This window comes from Numida meleagris, chromosome 1 (genome assembly GCF_002078875.1).
Source record: "Numida meleagris isolate 19003 breed g44 Domestic line chromosome 1, NumMel1.0, whole genome shotgun sequence".
Classification (NCBI taxonomy): domain Eukaryota; kingdom Metazoa; phylum Chordata; class Aves; order Galliformes; family Numididae; genus Numida; species Numida meleagris.
In genome coordinates this window covers 122,671,270-122,683,310 of record NC_034409.1, presented here as the reverse complement: position 1 = coordinate 122,683,310, position 12,041 = coordinate 122,671,270, and the positions used below count along the sequence as shown (strand labels likewise).

Sequence of the window (12,041 nt, the reverse complement as noted above, 5' to 3'; positions counted from 1 at the left end):
TAAAGGTGATTTGGAGAACTGAAGGATACAGCTTCACAGCCCACAGACCTTATGAGGAGCAGCTGAGGGAGCTGGGATTGTTCAGTCTGGAGAAGAGGAGGCTCAGGGGAGACCTTATCACTCTCTATAACTACCTGAAGGGAGGTTGTAGTGAGCTGGGGGTCAGCCTCTTCTCTCTTGTAACTGGTGACAGGACGAGGGGGAATGGCCTCAAGTTGCACCAGGGGAGATTTAGGCTGGACATTAGGAAATACTACTTTTCTGAAAGAGTGGTCAGGTGCTAGAATGGGCTGCCCAGGGAGGTGGTTGAGTCACCGTCCCTGGAGGTGTTCAAGAAACGTTTAGATATGGCACTGAGAGACATGGTTTAGTGGGGTTGTTGGTGGTAGGTGGATGGTTGGGCTAGGTGATCTTGTAGGTCTTTTCCAACCTAGCTAATTCTATGATTCTATGATTCCATAATGCCACTTTGCAGCCTTCTTCAGTGGTGGTAATAAACAGTCATGGTGCTAATTACAGGTGAGAAGAGCTTTTCAAGGGGGGCTTCCCTTTTCAGGATACTTCTGTGAAATAAACTTCCTCATCTTTCGATACCAGCCCTGAAAATGCCTTCCCACTGCAGGAGCCAGTGCATCTTCTAGAGATTAGCATAATTTATTCTAGATTTCAAAGAGAAGAAGGGAGATGAGAGCTCTCCTACCGTTTGTAAGGAGCAATATTTATGTTCACAGGAAAACCACAAAGCAAGGCAAATATATATATTAAATTAAAGAAATAAAATGAATGAAGATACCAAGTATGGCACTATTTGCATTGAAGTATGGGTCCTATCAACCACAGCCCAACAAGAGAGCCGTTCCGCTTGGGTATATTCTTGGAAAACTTCTTCCTTCTCCCCTACATTTCTCCCTGCTGCAGAGCTGCGCTGATTTCATTACCTGTATAAAAACAGGAGAAAACTCTTAATGAAGAAGAAAGGGTTATGAAATCACTTTATTCTCTTTCAACTGAAGATTCTGTGTCCTTCAGGCTGTCAGACCGGGGGCACCACGGTGGTCTCAGGTTGGAAAATCATGTACTCACAAGGGCAGTTTTTCTGAAAGAGCGTCTTACAGAAAACCAAATTTCACGTGGGAGTTTCTTATATACTTTGGTAAGTGTTTCACAGCAATTAGAAATGATGGCATATGGTAAAGCTTACATATTTTTATAATATGTTAATGATTAACTGACTTCTTCCATCGTTATTGACTTAGTGGGAGAGTGACAAGGAACTGCAAGGTACCTGTTTGGTAGCGCAAGTCAGAAAATTTGCAGGGGCATTTATTTCCACCTCTCTTCTGGAACTTGCTGCATCCAGCTGCCACTGCTTCAAAGCCTTGGACAACGCTCAGACCCACAGAAGTAAGTCTGCTTTTCTTTTTATACGACTTATTTTATGAAGTGCTGATGGAGAACAGATGGGGAGACATTTAAATATTTATTTGTTTCCTATAAAGAATGTTTTCCCAACTGAGAATTGAAGAATTAAATTTTTGAGCATTAAATCACAGGGATATTGCTAGGAAGAGACCTTCTTAATTGCTCTGCTGGTTTTTTTTTCTACTTCCTTTTTGCTGCAAGATGTGGATTGAGCAAAGGATTTGGTGGGTAAGCCTTGCCCTGTATAGACCAATAAAGCTGCATCTTGGCTATAAAACTTTACGAAAGTGGGATTTGAATGTTAATTTCAAAATGCTTGTGGTGCCTGGCAACATCTACAGCTAAAATATTTGCTTGAAACAGCTTAAAAATTTGCTTTAAAAAAAAGAATCTAAAGTAAACGAATTCCTGCTTACACGAGCTGGGAAAAGTAACCTTGCACATATTTTGTATAGGAAGAGATTATCAGGTTCTTTCTTGTCAAGGTGGTTACAGCTGCAGCAGAACTCCTAAAGCAAAGCTGTTCAGCAGCAGACGGCAAAGTAAGGATCTTACTTTGCTCTTCTGTTGTCACAGTGTTTAGTGTGCTTTATCTTAGCTGTGCTATCATTTACAAAGGAACAGCTATTGTCTCTTACACTTTTGGAAGGCTCTCCTTTCAACCACGCACTCTGCCTACAAAGAGAATCTCAAGTCGCTGTGTGAGGGCTGTGTGCTCTCCAGTTTCCTCTTCACTGGCCGTTCCTCAGGCTTCCTGTACCTCTGTGCTTACCGCTCCTAACCAGCACCGTGCAGTGTGTCCTAGGCTGATGCTTGGGATGTTGCAGGTATTCTTCAGTTCTCCCACAGACAGCATCTGGTCCAGTTCCTTTGGCTGAATGCTGACTCTTCCAAGAAACTTCTTCTTGTGCCCTCAGCCCATGCTCAGTGCCCTGATCTTCCTGCTCTGTGAGCTCCCAGGGCCTGGCCGTGGCTGCCTCCTGACAACGTAGCTGTATTTACTTCGTGCCAAACAGGCCTGTGGGTTTCCCTCTCTATGAAGCTTCCCAGGAAGATGCCATCTCAACACAGCTACAGGAGCTGTTCTGTTTTTCCAGCAGTGCTAATTCTGAGCAGATTCTTCTGTTCTACTTAGGCTTTAACTGGCTCCATTCAAGCCTCAAGGCAGAGGCAAAACAATCCAGTAAAATCTGTGTAGATCATAGTAAAACCTATGATTATTAGGTGTTCTGGTTCAAACCTACTGCCATCACACTCCATGCAAGCCTGCAACATTTCCTCACTTTGATTTTTAGCTTAAGATGGGCTCAATCCCAGGAAAGTAAAGTAAGGCCTGAAAAATCAGTGAGCAATATTCAGAAATTATCAGTTCTGCTCCATTCTGGCATCAAAGCAAACCAAACAAAATCTGTTCCCAAAATGGGCAAAGAGCTTTTACACAGCTCAATTTTACTGTATTCTTCCTTGGTGGAACAAATGTGCAGGCTGCTTTGGTTTGTTTATTTTGAAACGCAAAGAGAGGGTGAACAGTGGAGTTCATAACACTGGATGTGAACATATGAGAGGAAGGGAGTGCATAGAATCATAGAATCTGAGAATCACAGAATGGCTTGGGTTGGAAGGGACCTCGAAGTCCACCCAGCCCCAAACCCTGCTGTGGGCACGGCTGCCCCCACCAGCTCAGGCTGCCCAGAGCCCCATCCAACTTGGCCTTGCGCACCTCCAGGGATGGGGCACCACAGCTTCTCTGGGCAGCCTGTGACAGCTCCTCACTGCCCTCCGAGTAAAAAAATTCCTCCTATAACCTAAATCCCCCTTCTTTTAATTTAAAACCATTCCCCCTTGTCCCATCACCATTTGCTCACGTAAAAAGTCAGTCTCCCTCCTGCTTATAAGCTCCCCTTAAGTACTGGAAGGCCACACTGATGTCTCCCCAGAGCCTTCTCATCCCAAATTAAGCAAGCCCAGCTCCCTCAACCTTTCTTTATAAGAGAGGTTGCTCTAATCATCCTCATGTCCCTCCTCTCGACCCGCTCCAACAGCCCTGCATCCTTCTGGTGTTGGGGCCCCCACACCTGAACGCAGTACTCCACATGGGGCTTCACAAGGGCGGAGCAGAGGGGGACAATCCCGTCCCTCTCCCTGCTGGCCACTCTTCTTTTGATGCAGCCCAGAATACAGGGCTGCGAGCACACACTGCTGGCTCATGTCCAGCTTTTTGTCCACCAGGACCCCCAAGTGCTTCTCTTCTGGGCTGCTCTCAAGGAGTTCTTCTCTCAGTCTGTACATGTTTCTGGGATTGCCCCAGCCCAGTTGCAACACCTTGCGCTTGGCCTTGTTGAACCTTGCTAAGTTCATGTGGGCCCATTTTTCAAGCTTGTAGATGACTGCGTGGTGGGGGGCACTCTCTTAAGCCACCCTACCAATTGAGCCCCTGAGACAGGAGCTCACCCTGGGAGGGAGTCTGAGACCCAGTAACCTGAAAGGCCCACTTACATTTAAATGCACTAATTAAGAAGGCATACTAGCCAGCATCTGTCTTTTTTTTTAGCTTCTTCATTCACCTGCAGGGCTTAAATTCTTTTTAAGAACCTTAAGACACATTAATTTTTAGGAAGCAGATCTGAAACCCAGCCGATGCATACAGACTACTGAAGGTAATTAAAAATCGAAAAAATGTTTTACACAGGGCTTAGTATTAGTTCCAGAAGTGAAATGTGTTTCACGGCTCTGAGAGCTGTTAACACAGCCACTGCCCTCTGTCAGCTTACTGGTTACTGGAAGTAGAAGTGTTGACAAAATGTGACGTGCAGCTCCATTTGTTCCTGTAAACATCAAGAGATGAGACCAAGAACTGATCTTTAGCTCTCAAAGGGTAGCCTTTCATTTTATTCTTTTCAAAGGTAAGCCTGAAGCAACGGTGACCCCCCCCCCCCGATCACTGTGTAACCATGTGGTAGCTGAGAGAGTGGCTTGCTTCCATTTTTCCTCCTATAAGCAAGCCTGTGGCTGCAGGAAAGTCACCACAGCTCCAGGCATCCTCATCTGTTCCTTGTAAGGAGGAGGGGTAGGCCATATGTCATCATGTCCCTGAAATACATGAACAATAGCTCCACACACTTCTTGAACAGCTGCTCACTGTGCACTGTTTGATTTAAATGAAAATCCACAGTAAAACAGAAAGGACCCTTCGAGATTTTACATTCAGATTAACTCACTAGGCACGTACCATCATTTCATTAACCTCTGTCTTTGTGCAAACTTCCCTTGAACACTATCAAGTTTCTATTTTAATAGGGCGAGTCATTTGGTTAAAAGTATGACCATGAAATCCCTTCCAAATAAAAGAAATTAAAGATGTAGTTAAGACTGCAAGTGATAGCAGGGGATTGTGAGGGGAGGAGCCTGTGGAAGCTGCTCCCCTTTTTTGGCTACTGTGTCCAGACTTTGGAAAGAAACGTCCCCAGAAGTGCTGCAGATGTTTGGAATGATACTGTTGGTGTGACCATGGGACACCAAGAGGTGGATCCACAGCCATCTCTTAATGCACTCCTCTTGCTTCTTTGGGCGAGAAGGGTTCGGGTCAGGCCTTGTGTCTCACATGCCACGTGGGCCTAGCTGCCTTTTCCTGCTCCACCGGCTTTGTACCTCCTTCCCAAGAGGTATCTGGTGCGTAACCTCTGACTGCTGTAATCTGCAGCTTTGAGTGAGCTTCCCAGTCAAGAATTGCCCGCCAGGAAAGCCAACTGATGGCTCAGAAGACCTCCTGTAGCTGACTGAGTATGAGTTCATTTGCCTTAGGAGATTTCCTATAGTCATCACATTACATCATTGTGTTATTCAGATCATATAGGTAATCTTACTATGCTAATTAAATTAACTCCAGATATTTCTGTCCTTACTGAAGCACAAAATCAGACAGATGATGCCACTGCAGTCTGTGCTAGTGCAGGTTGCCCTGTGATTTGTGTTTTGAACTTTCCACTATAGCTGTAAGCACGCAGGGGCTGGACGTTCACATTTTCATCTCACAGGTCAAGAAAGGACATTTGCACAGGGACCAAGAGGTGTCACTGAAAATCTCTGTAATGAAAATATCAAGTTAGCAGCGGGTTCTCCCATCCCAAAGGAGCTGGGGATGCCCTCTGCATATCGCTCCTGGCTTTGCTGGAGTAGTAAACCTGGGAGTGAAATGGCTACTTTGCCCATGCTCCGTGGTTTTGGAAATGCCACAAAGGCCCTAGGAAACAGGGTTTGCTGGGTGCGAGTGGCTTTCCCTAATGCTTTTTCCTGTGGGACGTGCAGCTCCTCCAAGAGAGGCACAATGAAGCCCAGAGGAATGTGCTGGATGGGTCACGTAAATGCTGTGTGCCAGACCTGCAGGCAAAGCGCCGAGCGATCTGACAAACATAAAATATTAAATCTTTATTGAAAGATAAGCTTGGAAATGCCTTCTAAGGCAGAGCATAGGTTCCTGATTTATGTGAGAAATTTGATACTAAATATGCTCTTATCCAAAGCCTTCCCTTAAATCAATCCTTCTGGCAAGTGATGCGTACCCATTCCAGTTTGAAGATAGCAGCAAAACCTACAGTATTTTTGTTAATATTCTGAACAATAGAGGCAGGAAACAGAAAACAGATCACTGTTTTGATTCTAATGTGTTTTTGTATGGCAAGCAACTTCCTTGCCAATCTCAACATTTCATTCATTATATTCTTGCTGAATCCCAATATGAGTAGTCATGAGCATGGGCTCCCGTTCATTTTTTCAAAACAGCCAAGTACAATAATTATAATTCGGCTTCACCACTGGTCTCCAATGTACTTCTTTTCCATCCAGATTTTTCTCTAAGTCAGCACTACCACGTTAGACCAGATGAGATCCAGTGAGCAGGTAGAGAAAGGAGCCAAAAATGAACCGTTTCCCACGTATGATTCTATAACAAGTAATTTTTTATGTTTCTAGACATTTGTACCTCATCTCATCTAAGCATGAGACTTCCAACTTTGTTATCTGGTTACTTTCCATTGTTTTTAGAATTTTTGCGTAAGCACTGAATTCTTTCATCCTAAATGTTTTTCTTGTTCTATATTTTTGCTGAATCTCACAGGGAAAAGAAAATAAGAACTTTTCCTGTTTTTCAGTTTTAAAATTTAATTATCAACACCATTTAAGTAATGTAGCAGTAGAGGGCTCAGTAATGGATACAATCATCTAATTTAATTCCGTGAAAAGAATGGTGGACAAACTCAACCCATAAAGATATATTTTGACACCACACACTTAACAGCTCCCAGTGACACTGAGCAGCACAACTGCCTGTCTTTTATGAACTTGATGTCGATCAATTGACTAAGTGGGTATTAGTAGCACCTAAGAACAGTGTTACAGAAATACAGGCTCTGGGTATTTTAATATGGTTCAGATTTGGCCTCTCTGTGTTCAGCTGATTCAAACAAAAGCAGAAGGAAATAAACACAAAAATATTTTGATTGCTCTCTTTTTTTTTTTTTTTGCCTAAGAAGGATCAGCTGATGCTTACAGAAACAACACTATTTTAATGTGGAAATATGTCAGAAAAAAAATACATTCTTAATTTCATGTTACGGCTTCAATACTGTATGGCTATTAACAGCTGTCATTGTTTGCATATATATGTAAGCATTCTGCACATAAAATATCAGATTAAGAAAGCATTTACAAATTGGTTTTGTTTTAAGTAGATGCAAACACAGGAGGATATTCTGGAGCAACTTTCTCCATGACAGAAAGGATTAAATGTACATTTGTAATAATCATAGAATCATAGAATGGTTTGGGTTGGAAGGGACCTTTAAGATCACCTAGTTCCAAACCCCTGCTATAGGCAGGGACACCTCCCACTAGACCAGGTTGCTCAAAGCCCCATCCAGCCTGGCCTTGAAGGCTTCCAAGGAGGGGGCATCCACAACCTCGCTGGGCAACCTGCTCCAGTGTCTCTCCACCCTCACAGTGAAGAATTTCTTCCTAATATCTAGACTAAATCTACCCTTTTCCAGTTTAAAACCATTTCCCTTCATCCTGTTGCTACCTGCCCTTATAAAAAGTCACTCCCTAGCTTTCCTGTAGGCCCCCTTCAGGTACTGGAAGGCCGCTATATGGTCCCCCCAGAGCCTTCTCTTCTCCAGGTTGAAGAGCTCCAGCTCTCTCAGCCTGTCCCTATAGGGAACCTCTCATCATCTTTGTGGCCCTCCTCTGGATCCAGTCCAAAAGCTCCATGCCCTTCTTGTGTTGGGAGCCCCAGAACTGGATGCAGTACTCCAGGTGGGGTCTCACAAGAGCAGAACAGGGGCAGAATCACCTCCCTCGACCTGCTCGTCACGCTTCTCTTGATGCAACCCAGGATACGGTTGGCCTTCTGGGCTGCAAGGAATGCTGAGGAGGGACTTTTAAGAAGGGCATGTAACGACAGGATGAGGGGAAATGGTTTTAAATTGGAAGAGCGTAGATTTAGACTAGATATTAGGAAGAAATTCTTCACTGTGAGGGTGGAGAGACACTGGAGCAGGTTGCCCAGCGAAGCTGTGGATGTCCCCTCCCTGGAAGCCTTCAAGGCCAGGCTGGGTGGGGCTTTGAGCAACCAGGTCTAGTGGGAGGTGTTCCTGCCTATAGCAGGGGGAACGGAAGGGTATATATATATGCCTATATGTCTATATATATATGCCTATGTTTATGCCTATAGAGGGTAACAGACCACTGGAACAGGCTGCCCAGAGAGGTTGTGGGGTCTCCTTCTCTGGAGACATTCAAAACCCGCCTGGACTCGTTCCTGTGTGACCTAATCTAGGTGTTCCTGCACTGGCAGGAGGATTGGACTAGATGATCTTTCAAGGTCCCTTCCAATCCCTGACATTCTGTGATTCTGTGAAAGCCAGGCTGGATGGGGCTGCGAGCAACCTGGTCTAGCAGGAGGTGTCCCTGCCTATAGCAGCGGGGTTAGAACTAGATGATCTTAAAGGTCCCTTCCAACCCAAACGATTCTATGATTCCGTTTTGAGTGTGGTGAAAACAGGAGAAAAGGTATTTTGGATGATTTATGGAATATGAAGATCTCTACAACCTTCGGATCTATACAATGAATTCAAAGACAGATCTTGCCTGCTGACAAGTCATTGCTGTAGTTATTCAGAAAGCTGTATGAAAGATGTAGGAAATTAAGATTTTTTTTCATTAAAAAAGGCACCCTTAGTTTGCACCCAGGCTACAGAGTCAGCAAACAAAGACAAAATGTTTTGCTGGGCAAAATGGCCAGAGATTTCTCCACCACAGTTTTCGGATGATTGGACAAGAGAAGCTGGGTACCCCCAGGGATACTGATTATATGCAGTGTATATGAGGGCCTGTGGAACATAGTAGTGGAACAGAGAGGGAGAGAGTAACTTGGAAAAAGATGTGAATTTTCCTTTTGTGGGTGTAAAATAGAGTCTGTGATGGGAGCTAGACCGAGCCCCTTTCTTCTCCTTCTGATGCAGTGAAATATACAGAATTAAAGCTGAAATGTTATTTGTCTACCCTGAGCTTAGCACTTTACTACAGTTAGGCAGGGGTGACTGCCAGCCTTCTCTGCGCATGCACTCTCTTGCCTTTCACTGATGGGTGCACCTGGTCACACTGCCTTTTGTTCTACGCCATGTTTCCTTCCAGCACTCCTCTCTTGCTGCATGGCAAGGCCCGTGGCAGGGCAGGCCCCCACAAGATGAGCTCCCTGATTGGCACCTCTCACCTTCAGCTGGCTTCCTTTGCACTGGGGACGATAGGCTGGATTCTGTGCACCATTTCCATGGGACTTGTGGAGTGGAGAGTGTGGCACGTGGACAACACCACCATCATCTCCTCTGGCATCGCCTGGGTGGGGATTTGGAAGGTCTGCTTCATCAGTTATATTCATGTCTCGCCTGGCTATGAAGAGCAGTTCTGCCATAAATTCAGTGGTTATGACTCCTCCATCCCTGGAGAAATCTATGCTGCTCAGGGTCTCCTGGTGATCGCCATGGTCACGGGATTGCTGGGACTGTCTGCCACGATATTTGCTCTGAGAAATATTTATATGGGAATCAGTCATAGAACTCCTATTACCCGTTTCTTCCTGGTGGGTGGCTTCTTCTACGTATTTGCCGGTCTGTGTGTCTTGATTCCAGTGAGCTATAATTTCTATTCTGTAACGCATAACCAGAGCATCGCCTTCCCTCCCTCCTACTACATGCCCTCCAGTCCCGTGGCACAGGAAGCGGGTGCTGCCATTCCCATTGGGATTATAGCTGCCATCCTGCTGCTGCTGAGCGGGTCCTTTTCTCTCTCCTACAGATTTCCTGTAACCACAAACACATGAAATCCTGATGGGACAAATCGCTCCATAGATTTTCAGAGTACGGTCAGAATATAAGGATGGCAGCACAAGTGGTTCTTCAGTCAAAGAACTACAGCATTTTAGTCTACAGCAGCCAGCACATGTTGTTATAAGACTGAACTATCATCTTGATTGCCATGTATGACCAGAAGTTTGTCTTTGAGATAATCGCTGTTGAGCAGCAATGGTAATTTTAAGCTTTATCAGTTGTCGTCTTTGTATATGTATGCAAACTTTATTGATTAACTTATTTTTTGTGCCAAATGTTTACTGTGTTCAAAGAGCTGACTCTGATTTAACTGTCCTGTTAGAAATACATGGAATGACATGTGAAATGTGAACGTGTTTCCTTGTTAGTACTAAAATATTTTGTCCATTATTAAACAATATCTGTAGCAAAGTATATTTTGTGGCAAGTTGAGACTTTTGATACAAACAATGTAAGTGTCATCATGATTGTGTTAAATGAGTATTTCCTGAATTGCCTTACAAAGACCTAGCCAGTTTCTCCTCTTGCTCCAGGGCACGTAAAGAGCTGTTTCTTTATCCTTCTGTTTTTCTTTCAAGCTGTTTGCATTTTATGTTGCAACACGTCTGCCTGTGGGCAAGGTGCGCTCTTAGTTCCTCACCTGTGCAGAGCCAAAAAGTCTGCAAGGGTAGGTTTCTTCATCAGATACTTCCCTGAATCTGAGGGTATTGCAAAAGATGGAAATAACTTCTACAAGTTACTACAAAACTGCTGCCAAAATCGGTGCTCTTAGTAACTGGGAATATTCAGTACAACTTTCTAAGTGTGATTCATCTAACCTGACCCAGACATCTGTACCTAAACCAGTCACTTCAGTCTTTGTTTATAGTCAGCGCAAAGAAAAAGACAGTCTAGACAGAAAAAGGCATCTATCTAAAATAGATGCCTAGAGTAGCTGGAAGATGACACGCTCCCAAAAAATCTCCGTTTGTCTTAGTTCATTGTAATGACTAATAACTGTGTTCCTAACTGGGGAGTACACAACCAATCTTTACCCAAGCCTGACAAAATTAGTGACATTTCCTGTGCCAGTGACACTGAAAAGCAAGAAAGGAAGAGAGGAAGGAGGGAAGAAATGCCCCAAACACAGCAATAAGGGAAATCAAATAAAAATAAAAATGAAGAGGTTGTATGGCAGGAATGAATAGATGATAGTGCTGACAAATTGATGACCTGCTGAAAACGGGCTCTACAAAAAGTGATTACAGTTTCAAAGAAATGTAACAAGAATTTAAGCGATCTAATTGTACCGGTTCAACTATCCTCGGTTTTCTCATGGATACAGAGAAAAAAAGAAAATACAATGTAAAAAAATATGTATGTATAACAATTCTTGTACATTCTAAAAAAAAAAAAAAAAAAAAGTAAAATGCCAAAATGCCAGCAAGCCAGTTCACATTGCTTGTGGCTGTTACCCATGGCAGGTACTTTTGCTGTCTTTTGGAGACAGAGAATGAAAAGCAACTCAGTGTTTGGCAGACCTCCCCTTTTCTCACTTTCAGGGAGAAAGGTAACTCTCCAGCTTCTCAGTGTCATCAGCTCTGCTGCCTGTGCTTGCTTTCTCCCAGGATCCTAGTGAATATTGCCTCTTTTTGTCCCACCAGGATTGCTGTTACTTATTCATTTCTGGCTTAAGTTTCACCCCCACTGAACCCATTATATATGTATATAGATCTAAGGAATGCAGTACTTTATTACTACCTCATTTTCTCCTAGCATTCCATTGTTTCTTCTGCATCTTCCACATGGTCTTGTCTCTGTTCTGCTCATTTCCTATACAGAATCCTGGCAGCACATTCATTCCCTCTGGTCTCTCTTTTCTGAACCAGTAGCCTATCTCATCATTTGTAATTGATGAAGTGCAGTCATTTGTCTTTGGGCTGTTTGCAGTGCTGCAAAGCACTTTCAAGTGGTGTACCGGTGAAGGCTCATGCTTTCATAACTTGTTTATTCAATATTGTTTCTAGTTTGATTTCTGTTGTACATCCTGTACTACATTGGTATGTTTCTTTTTAAATGTACACATCATCAGAACTGTTTTCCCACAGGGATTACAATGATATTAGATATCATCTTTTTGCTGTTGTAAGGCAAATAATACGTATCCATGTGTTAATGCCAACATTTCCCCACGCAAATGCAAGACCAGTACTCCCTCACAAGGAACTTGAACTTTAACAGCAAATCACTGATTCTACAAGT

General features: G+C 43.7%; 1 protein-coding gene across 2 annotated transcripts; it reads left to right on the top strand.

Annotated features, from left to right (window-relative positions):
• On the top strand, positions 397–10,214 carry CLDN34 (claudin 34). 2 transcript variants are annotated; one of them, XM_021410787.1, is made up of 2 exons: positions 397–1,404; positions 9,109–10,214. In XM_021410787.1, exon 2 carries the CDS (start codon positions 9,161–9,163, stop codon positions 9,791–9,793), a length of 633 nt encoding a protein of 210 aa, XP_021266462.1. In that variant the 5' UTR covers positions 397–1,404; positions 9,109–9,160; the 3' UTR covers positions 9,794–10,214. The 2 variants fall into 2 exon arrangements, with proteins under 2 accessions (XP_021266462.1, XP_021266451.1); XM_021410776.1 differs by lacking the exon at positions 397–1,404 and having other exon boundaries at positions 8,385–10,214.